General features: G+C 41.6%; 1 protein-coding gene across 1 annotated transcript; it reads left to right on the top strand.

The window, feature by feature from the left end:
* Nucleotides 1-6,191: 6,191 nt before the first annotated feature.
* Nucleotides 6,192-10,960, top strand: LOC147302338 (homeobox protein engrailed-1-B-like). The gene is made up of 2 exons (XM_086283775.1): nucleotides 6,192-7,033; nucleotides 9,122-10,960. Exons 1-2 carry the CDS (start codon nucleotides 6,499-6,501, stop codon nucleotides 9,439-9,441), a joined length of 855 nt encoding a protein of 284 aa, XP_086139901.1. The 5' UTR covers nucleotides 6,192-6,498; the 3' UTR covers nucleotides 9,442-10,960.
* The last annotated feature ends 511 nt before the right edge of the window (nucleotides 10,961-11,471 follow it).

The raw sequence follows: 11,471 nt of genomic DNA, 5'->3' as shown, positions 1-11,471 counted from the left end.
GGGCCATTATTGTTTTCACTGTACCTTTTGCCTCTTGGTGCGATTTGAAATGACAATCAATCTAATTGACACAGTTGCATGTTATGGACTTGGCCTCAAGGATTCTTAGTTTAGGTTTAAAAGCACTTAATGAAATTAATTCTGTCATTTTTCAGTCGTTCTGCAGTTTTTTCCAAGTCAAGGGTGCTAAATGGACAAAAGCGCTTTTACCAAATTCAGTTCGGGCAAATGGGACAGGAACCAACAAGTAACCTTGCAGACAAAGACAATAACAACCAGCATGTTTCATTGCAAGCAGGGAACATATATAGGAAGGCAGCAATCCAAGTATTGCCTTATATATAAAACGGTATACATGAGAGTTCCTCTGACTTGCCAAAGCAGGCCATCCTACCAGGCTATAGTCTGACTTCATTATGTGAAACTTAATTGAGCAACAAGGACAAGCATGACTGTTCCCCTTTAAGATTTCCAACAAACAGTGAGAGGAGCTGCATGGATGAATGTTTTGCACTGACTGCCATTCATTGGTTACTTGAAAGTTGCTTTCTACATCAATGCACAGTGTGAAAAAATCATTTTATAACCTGCTGCTGTAATGTACAAACAAAGTCATAATACAATAACCTGAAAGTTATAATATATTCACCTATATGTTTTCACTGCAAACAATGGCAGCAAGCATCGTTTTAAATAGCTTTATGTTGCATTATTATCACTTTGACCTTCAGCTCAATCTGCTGACCTAGAAGTAGAAGTCAAATTGTGACGTGATATTTTAAATCCTTAAACAGTAACTTTTTATATGCTGATGATAAACACTACACTTTTAGGTATCACAATTTCTAAGTTTTAAGGTTTTGTGTCAGTTTTCAATGAATAAATCGTTAAGGTGACCTTTGTTAAGATTCAAAGTTGAGGAAGGAGAGTACACACCACCCATGGTCCAGAAGGTCTTTGGTCAAACAATGATTTTAATGAATACACGCGTGGGAAGACAACTCTGTACGCAGACAGGAAGTAGTCTTCGACTTAATCAAAGCATGAACAGATATTTTATAGCATCAGGGTTTGTTTACTGACGCCCCTTCATGCGTCACCGGTACATTTTATACATAGATCAGATCAACATCATCATGACTTTTCACCTAGAAAATCATCTTCTATTTTCATGGCTTGGTACTTTCCGTTCTTATCTTAAAATGAATTGTTCCTCTTTCTTGCCGAGACAACAAGGACGGTTCCTCTAAATAAATTTAACTCTATGTGTGTGTGTCACGACCTCACATGCTCTTTCTCAATTCACCTGTTGCACTTCTGACCTTTTACCAGACCAGAAGCTCACTGAGACTATGTGTATGTCTTCTACTAAATAAATGTTTTAACCAAGAACCTCTACTAAAACCTTAATATAAAATGATCTGATATATAAGTGTTTTGTAAGCATGTATTGCAATTCCTTCTATGGCTCCAAGTCACTTGCACAATAGATTGTCCGAACATCGCGCCGAACAAAGCTTCCGACCCCCAATTAATTGACCGAGCTCCAACTCTTTAATAAGCACAGATATGCATTGTGTATAAAATAGTCATAACTGCTTAAGGCCTTCTTAAAGCTATCTGTTACATTGTTAAAGCCTCGTCTTAGCCTGCGGCTCAAAATAACTATCTGCTTTCACTTCTGCATACAACTTCCTGTCAGCCTGCAACTCAGTCTTTCTGAAAGAGACACTGTTTAACCCCTGAATGCAATATAAACTCCAGATTTTATTATTAATGCAATGGTAATGATGACAATTATTTAACAATAGCAGTAAAATAATTTCCCTGCTCCACACTCCCTCTCACGACCTCTGGAACACCAGAGGTCGCAATACATTGTGGTTCAGCAGGCCTCGAGATCTCCAGGATCCTCGTTTCTGGTTTGTGTTATTAGCTTACCCAGTTTAGGTTTCCGGTTTCTTGTTTTTCCACCAGTGCTGTTTTGTGCCCACCGTTGTAAATAAATATTCACCTGCACCAGAGCTGCCGCCTTTTGGGTCCTTTTCTACAACTCCACACGGCTTGCCTCGCAAACCGTGACAAGTTCACCTTTAATCCTTTAACCTTAACTTAAAAATAACAGTTTCAGTTTTACCATATCCAAATGATCAAAAACCCAAAAGGTCCTAAAATGATCCTAAATTATTAAACAATTAAATTATTAAACCCTAAACCCCCCTTTATCTTGATACATTTCATGTGTCAAGATACTATACAAAACTTAAAAATGCTCAGTTTCCCCACTCATGATCCAATCTATGTCATAAAAATAAACTTAAAACAGAACAGTTATCACCTTGAAGAAAGATCTTGGTGGATGTAAACCAGGATTTAATGGATTCATAACTTTACTTCACTCATGGATACAAAATTTTAGAATCAGAATGACGTTTATTGTCAAGTTTGTGCACAAATTAGAAATTTATCTTGGTGACAGGAATAGAATATGGACTATATGGTATTTACAGTCTATAAAAAATATACATCATTATCTAAATATTAATATAAATACACATTCTGAAATAAATACCAGCTACCTAAGAACATGATGTGCAAAGTGTGCAAAGTTATTGTAGCCTGAGCAAGTAAATGTGTTGTTGTAACACATTAACTGAGGGGTAAGCACCACCTGTTTGTGACATTAAATCTCGGTTTGTAAAGTAACTGAACTTTTCAAAGGTAATAATAAATGTAATGAGAATTTAATAAAAAGTATTTCACTCTGAAGATTCAAGGTGTTCTTTTTGAGTGACCAGGGTGGACAGACGGACAGCTCAGGTTGAACTGTAGTGATAAAGTTAGAGAAGCAGTGCTGAGATGGTCTGGGCATGTAAATGGACAAAGATGTTGAAGATGGAGCTGCCAGGCAGGAGGAAAAGAGGAAGTCCACAGAAGGGATTTGCGGGTGTAGGAGGACATGCAGAGGATGGTGTGACACAGGAGGAAGGGCAGAAGAGGAGAGGGAGGCTGACGATCCACTGTGACGACACCTAAAGGGAGCAGCAAGAAGAAAAAACTATTTACGCAGTGTGGTCAGTAGATGGCGCCAAAGTAACGTGGTCGCTTTTAACTTGTAAAGGGAACATAAATGAGGATGTAAGCCCGGGACTTCCCGCAGTGGTTAACGTTAAGAGTCGCCTTTATTTGCATTCAGCACCGGATTTCATACATATTTGTTCAGCTTAAAAACAGTTGCATTTAAGTCGATGCTCACCGGGAATTAATCTCTGGTGGAGCCAACTGATTACAGCTGCTGCTTATACCAGCTTTAGCTGAACTCTCACTCTCTCTCACTCAGGAACAACAACATTTGGTGATACTGGCTTATTCCCTTACTTCACCTTAATGAGCATGCACACAAAAAAACCCAACATAATTTTGGAGAGAATCATTTACTGCGCTTCCTGTCATCCTCCACTAGATGGCAGCAGACACAAACACCTGCAGCACCAAGACACAGCCCATCCAAAACCTCACAACTTTCCGCCGAGCATCACAATTATGCTGTCATTTGGAAACATTTGTAATATCCTTGACGATTTGAGGACAAACCGCATCCAAACACATGGTTCAATCGGGGAATATAATAAAATAAAGCAACAAAAAATACATCAGTGTTTCATTTTAGCTGGTGTGGAAATGATAAATGCAGTATTTTGAGGATGTGGAACAAATGCTTAACTAATCATTTGTTCACATATTTGAAAGGTTAATAACGGGTCTATTTCTTAAACTTTGAAACAAAATATAAAAAAGTATGTTTGTTTTTAATCCAAGCGGTTTTTATTATACATCTTTATGAACTTTCAAAATACAACTCTATATATAGCAATTCTGTGTGAAAAAGAAAAATCAATCAAGCGTAGTGTTTGAATGAATGCCCAGACTGTTGGTTTTATAGCAAACACAGATGAAGCCAGTGACGTTTAAGAGTGAGGACGTGGAGAAAGTGAAGCAGGGTTTTTATTTTTATTTTTTAAAGAAATAAATGTAAGATTTTCTGCTTTTGCTTCTCGCGAGGCTTTCTCGTTTCACCGAACCTCGCAGATAGGAAAGAAACAATGTGCTGCTTAAAACAACGGAGAAACCTGCTTTAGTCCAGGTGCAGTCCACACACACACACTTTTACATCAGCTCATCAGGGCTGACTGTGTGTGTGTGTGTGTGTGTGCGTGTGTGTACCAGTGAGGCTCCTGGAGTATATAGGCTACTCAATAAAACCGGGGCTGCGATCCGTCAGTGCATTTATCATCCTATTACGGCGACAAATCCGGCTCCCAATACATGAAAGGTAAAATGAATTACCAACGTTAAGCCGTCAATAAAGTCATTTCTGTAAATGGTGTCTCCGAGGGCCCCCGCTATTATTCAACAAGCTTTATCAGCACCTTGGAAATTACGTGGCTTGTAGCGCGGGCCCTGCTTCACTTTGATTAAGGGCCCTGCCAGGGAGCGCTGACAGCGGCTTTGACTCGGGGTTTTCTCCGGCCCCCCGCTCCCGGTGATGAACACCGGGCACATCGGGCGGAATGAAGACTAATTAAAAGCTATAAATTATCTTTTGCAGCTCCTCTCGAGCAGCCCCTCTCTTTGCGGCGCCAGATAAGAGCAGGACTGAGTGCTCATTTAGCCACAATGGCGCTGCGGCTAAACGCCATATTGATACTGTCCTAATTGGAATTTAATTAAGTAGCCATGGTGTCCCCCACACCCTCCTCCACACCCCCTCCTTCATCCTTAACTCCGACCCCCGTGCGGATGAAGATTTCACCGCGGCCGTGTTAACCATCAACACGTCCCCCACTTTCACGCTGTTGCCATTATCATTATTAATATTATTATTAATTCAAATCGCCAATTAGAGCTTGGAGGCAATTTCTGAAGATCTTCACAAAAAAGGAAAAAAAAAAAAAACAGCAGCCACCTATTATCGGGACACACTCCTGTTTTCCAGCCTCCCCTATACCCTTTCACGAGTGGCCTCCTGTGAACTGAAATATCACAGGGAAACGCAAACATGTTGGTTTTTCGTGTCGCTGTGGAAAAAAAACACAAAAAATCATACTTTAAGTCAAAGTCTTAGCTACTTAGAGGAAGGAAGGAAACTATACAGTTCTCTTTCTTTATGTGGACACACACTGTACAGACTACTACTGTTCAACTTTGATTTTTGTGCTTTTTTAAATAACTACTGGGTCACTTTTTCGGAATTTTGGGTTTGTTCATGTCAAATTCGTGGCTCTGTAATAGCTCATTAAAATATTAAAGGGACGTAAATTGTGATTAGGGTAAAGTAACGCTGTACAGATGCTGTTGGTGGTTTTAACAATCCAAGCTTTGACGTGTTCTCATTTACAGCATCCTCGTTGTATTTCACTGTTAGAGAAAAGAAAAAAATAAATGAGAAGGAAAGAACAAGGGTAAATCATCTGATGAGATTGTAGAAACGAATGCTGTGATCCACAATGTGCATTTTATGCACTTTACGGAGGAGCTGTTTAGCGCACAAAATGTTTTTGTTTATATTTTATCTAATATTATGAAGACACATAAAAATATTTTTTTAAATATACATATACTTAAAACACTCCACTTAAAATGAAATATGTTTTACATAGCTGATGTCAGTTCACGTGATATAATGTAATTTACACTTGGACGGTTAACAGTATTTACGCTGCAAAATTCACCAAATAGAAGGTCTTACATTTTAGCTAAAACATTAATGCTAGTAGTCCTATTTTTCTAAAATTATTCTTGTTATTTGTTTATTTTTATTATTCCTTCATCATTTTTATAAAGTGCGTTTGAATTCAAATAGTTTGTAAAACTAAAATGTGCTTAAAGAGCATGTAGCGATGTGGAATAAAACCCTTTCGCCCTTCTGAGCAGTGTTTTTAATGGTGGCTGTCTCCGCGCTTGTTTTTGTTTTGCTGTGTATTACGTCTGTGCACGTGCGCTTCTCCCGAATCGATCCAACTAATAAGCGCGTGCTGCGTGCGCGTGCTCGCCCGCAGCACAGCCACAGCTCTAATTGGACAGCGTCAATTGTGACAGGGACGATCTTCCGTCCTGATTGGCCGGTTGCTTTATGTGTACGCGCACACGTGCTTCCGGCTGGGTGTAAGAGAAAGGGAGAAAACACACACACACACGGGGGGGGAGATAACGGTTTTAGGAGAGTTTGGGAAGAGCGAATACACAGATATTATGCTGCACCGAGGAGCGGCAGGGACACTGGCTGTAACGTGGAGCTGTTCGCTATGCCAGGTCTCGGAACACTGTTAGGAGAGGACATGCTTTAGGTGATATTGTTAACGAACGCAGGTGTTTATTCTAGTTTAAAAAGGCTTTTTTACATGCTGTCTGTCTGAATTGGATACCGAAGGGGACGGGAGAGTGAGCAACAAGTGGAGTTTGGCGTGGAGAGGCCGACGTTTTTCACGGTCACCAGCTATGGAAGAGCAGAAGGAGCCCAACGGCGGCCGGGACACAACCGAGGAGGAGAGCATGTCCCTGTCGCCGAACCTGCCATCCCCTGCTATGATTTTACCCCACCAGGCAGCCCAGCAAGCCCACAGAACCACGAACTTTTTCATAGACAACATCCTCCGGCCGGACTTCGGCTGCAGAAAAGAGCCGAGCTACCGCGACCGGAGCCAGACGTCGGGTCGGGAAAACGTGAACCCGCTGGGCGCGAGGCCGCTACACACCGGCAGCCTGTGCCTGGACTCCAACTGCAGCAGCGACAGCAGCTCGTCGTCGCCTTCCTCGTCGTCGTCCACGTCCTCTTCCCCCTCTTCCAAGCAGAACTCGTCGAAGCAGTGCGAATCGACGAGCAACGGGACTGGTAGATACGCAGACAGCCCCTCGTCAATTATGGTCATGAGCGGCAGCAATGGAGGCTCTCCGCCCATGGCAAAAGAAAGCCAGCCGATGTTGTGGCCCGCTTGGGTGTACTGTACGCGGTACTCGGACCGGCCCTCATCTGGTAAGGCGCTAGTAGTCCCCGAATGATATCGAGTGGGGTGCTGGAGTGGGATGACTTGTGTTTCTCTCCGCTGTGTCAAATACATTTCTTCCAGGTGCCAGCGTGAAGAAAAAGAGGGAATTTAAAATTGGCACGTGAGTGTTTAAATAGTTTACCGAGGTGCTCCAGCCAATCAAAACAAAGGGATTTGATTTCGAAAATAAGAACTGTCGGGGGGTAAAGTGCTGAAAAGAAGTCGCTGAAGTAAAAGTGGTTAGCAGTTTATAATGGAGAGTGTAACGGAAGCACAAGGTGACAAAAGTCAAAGTGAAGAATTAAGTAAATTAATTCAGAGTGAAGTTGAAGCACATTGGGGCTAAAGCTGATGTGGGCCCCAGGCAGTGTCACGAGCAGATTTATTTTTTATGTATTTTTTTAAAAAAAACTTTTTAAAAACTCTAAATAAGGCAAACTACACAAAAATATATGGAACGTATTTGGTTTTTCTGTTAATATTAATGTTTCCTCCCTTGTGCGGAAAAGACCAAAGTAATGTAAAACAAGCCAACAACAGTGCCGAGGATTCATACCTTATTAAACCCAATTACAAGTCCACACGGTTATTAAAAAAATCAAATGTATTGTTGTCTGGTCTTTCACGAGCTAACGTGTTTTTGCCGGTTATTTTAGATTCATTTATTTAGTCTGACAGAACTAAAGCTGGAACGTTTTTCTCTGTTTTTGCTCCCGAATTTTAGCCTAAAAATAATAATACTTAAAAAAGAGGCATGGATCTGTTTTCTAACCTCCACCACTGCTGCTTTTATTTTTCTGAAAGCAATTCTTTTCTTTTCACTTTTATCCGCTTTCTCCCCTCTGAGCTGATGCAGAAGATGCATCGATTTAGAGATGAGTTTGAAGGTTCGAGTGTTTGCATATGTCATGCAATGACTTTTTAGGCCCGTTTAATGTTTAGCAGTTTAAACATACAGGATGCTGATGTATCTTTGAAACAGTGTGTGTGTGTGTGTGTGTGTGCGCGCGCGCGCGCGCGCGCGCGCCTCATAGCTTCTAGGCCGGCCTATGTGATGGTGCGGAAGGTTTTATTGGCTTTAATGGTGGTGGTTATGTGTCAGGGTAAAGGAAGAAGTCCTTCTGCGACTTATTGTTATTATTTTTTTTTATGAAATCTAATATTAGACCCGAAGCTCCCCAGCCTGCCCTGTTTCACAGCGACAGCGCTTCCTTTGTCCCACTGGATTAAATGTGCGCAGTACACAGTTAATCAGCGGATCAATGCGCACTCATATATTCAGCTACGTGACCAAATTCCCGTGCTTTTTTTTTTTCTTTTTTGCTGCTTCAGCTTTATTCGATCAGGTCCTTGAAGTGAAAATACCGCGCTGCTGCAGTCATAACTGATCAAGCAGCCCCGGATGAGGTCCCATTAACTGTGCTGCAGCTTGTGGAGCTGTGGAGTGTGCAGGGAGGATATCTATCTCTGCACCTCCAGTGTAACACTTCCACGTGTGAGCGATAGGACAAGGCTCATAAGGCTTTTAACAAGTCTCATCATTTGCACTGGAGCTTTTTTTCTTGTTGTTGTTGTTGTTGTTTGGGTTGCTGCTGCTCTCTTCTGATTGGCTACTTTGTCTCCCACGTCCCACACTCACCTGTGAGGCAGACCTTCAGCATGTCAAATAGTAATGAATAATCAATCGTGAGATTCTCCCACAATCCCCCTCCACTTCCTCCACCAAAGGCTTATATTTGTTTGCTCTGATTTAAAACAAGTTGTGTTTGCACAGCGTCCAGCTTTAACAGTTCCGCTCATTCTCTGTGCTGTTTTTTTTTTACTGTGACATCAAAACATTATTTTGATAGAAGTCATCCCCAGCACAGGCTAACCTGCCCACATCATTCCCGCACAGACTTGTGACCTACATTCGGGCATACCGAGCAGATAATAAGGCGCTATCATCGCTCACAGAGAGACGCTTTCACGTTTTTCTTTCCTTTAAAATAGAAGAGAAAAAAAGTGGTGCTCGGTGTCAGACTGTGTCCAGCCTTAGAATAAATCTTTGTTTCCCATTGTTGTTTCCACACCAGGCCCAAGGACACGGAAACTGAAGAAGAAAAAGAGCGGCAAGGAGGACAAGCGGCCCAGGACGGCGTTCACGGCCGAGCAGCTGCAGAGACTCAAAACCGAGTTCCAGGCCAACCGCTACATAACGGAGCAGCGGAGACAGTCTCTGGCCCAGGAACTCAACCTGAACGAGTCCCAAATTAAAATCTGGTTCCAGAATAAGAGGGCCAAGATTAAAAAGGCCAGCGGTTACAAGAACGGCCTGGCCCTGCAGCTCATGGCTCAAGGACTTTACAACCATTCAACGACCACCGTGCAGGAGGAGAAGGAGGAGAGCGAATGAGCGGCCGGACTCTTTTGGACATAACGAACTGGGAGAAGAAGGAGAAGTGGGGGACGCTATTTAAAAACACAGATTTCTGTTTATGGTAACAGTATATGGACATAGTTATATAAATGAACGCTCGTTATTAAAGTTTATATAGCCACACAGTTATCATGTTGTATACAGTATATTTAATTTCAGGCTCGTCTCTTCACGCCGGTCCTTTTTTCTCTCCTCTCTGTCTGTTCTCACTGTTTTTTAGGATCTATAGGTTCTTGTGGTCTCCTTGCCCCCACCCCCCTTTTCCCCATATTTGCGCCATATTTTCCCTTCAACACATCAGTCAAGCCAAACAAGCCAAAGATTTTAATATGTTCACATGTAGTCTGAAATTAAAAAAAGAGGGAGAGAGAGAGAGAGAGAGCAGTAGTTAATGGGTTAAATTATTATTTCTTACATACATTTCCACGGATAAAAAAAGAGAAAGAAATAAAAGCGTTTTGTTGCCATATTTGAGAATAAAACATATTTAAATCTATGATAAGCTGTCAGCATGTCACAATGATTCCTTACAATATGGTGAATTTACGGGAATTCTGGGTAATATTATTATTATTAATATTATTTCGCTTGAACTACATTGCCTGGACTCCCCAACATATTAACGCCCACACGGACATATAATCGTGGCACATAACGTGTTTAAAGGAGGAAAGTGTAATTACCGGCCTTTTTAAATTCCGTCTGTCTATAAAACAGCGGATTATGTGAAGTCTTTATCGGAGCTTTCATATCAAACTGAGACACACACAGAAATATATCGCACAGCAGGTCCTGTTTCAGCGCCTCCTTGATGGATACCATTTCACCTATTAAAACTATTCTGGGCATTTATAGGTTTTCACGCCTCTGCTCAACTTTCTCCGGACACGCTGGAGCGTGAACGCGCACGCTGGAGTTAATACTAAAACGTGAACTCGCGGTTTGGGGAGAAGCGCTCTGTCTCTCCGTCCTGCGCGGCCTGACTTGACCTCAGGTTCAGGTTAGACTGAGCCTGGCTGTGAACTCTGTGGCATGGCGTGTGTGTGTGTGTGTCGCACTCCAAGGTCAGCAGCAGAAAAACTTATAGAAATCCATTTAATTTCACCCAAATCAAAAGGAGAAACTGTGACTCTTGAAGTATTAGTATCAGACTAGTCTACGCTGAACAGTCTGCCTTCTTTTTTTGCCACCTTGAATTTTTCCTCCAATTATTAAGAAAACGTGAATATTTTTTTTATTTGTGCTCACTTTCAGTTATATCACTTCACGGTAATTCTAACTGTAATATTTGGAGTTTATGTCAGCGATAGAGTCCAGTGAGAATCCTCACAGCATCCCCTCGTTGCTAAAAACAGGCACCTGAGCCTTTTAGTATCCCCGCCGATTTATCTCGACCTGGATTATATCACACATTTAACACACTTGATTGTGGCGCATATAAACAAAGAAGAGGAAAGCTCTCCTCTTTGACTTTATTGTTTTTGTTTTTTTGTTTTGTTTTGTTTAGTTTTTTTTTTTTGGGGGGGGGGGGGGGGGGGGATTGAAATAAAGAAAAAAGACTGGCATCCGGAGGACGTTTGTGAGCTCGATGAGCGCTGCTTCTGTTTGTTCCGGCGCTTACAAGAGATTATTTAATTAAGAGCTAACGAGCCTGCAGAGGCGTTCACGGCCTTCGCGTTTCAGGAGCTTTAATTATTTCAAGTGCGTTTGCGTTCGGCTCTGCCTATAGAGCACAGATTTAATAACCGCGCAGCATCACGTGTTAATAATGGATTTCAATAACGACGATCGTGAACTTTAAAGGCAGGTTACAGATTTTAATGAACGATTTTACCTTAAAAATCTTTATTTGTTTGCCTTTTATCCCTCAAAGCGACCAGCAGACATAACTGCGCATGTCGAGAAAAAAAACGAATTCGATTATAAAGAGAAAGGTTTAAATTACAAAAAGTGACCGTAGAAGTTGCAAAATACATTATATATACACACCTTTTTATAGTTAAGGG

Source organism: Aulonocara sp. 'chitande type north' Nkhata Bay, linkage group LG23, assembly GCF_057382095.1.
Source record: "Aulonocara sp. 'chitande type north' Nkhata Bay isolate Kocher_YH1m ecotype deep benthic linkage group LG23, A_spYH_male_GT1.1, whole genome shotgun sequence".
NCBI classification, from domain to species: Eukaryota; Metazoa; Chordata; class Actinopteri; order Cichliformes; family Cichlidae; genus Aulonocara; species Aulonocara sp. 'chitande type north' Nkhata Bay.
This window is presented reverse-complemented; position numbering and strand designations above follow the sequence as displayed.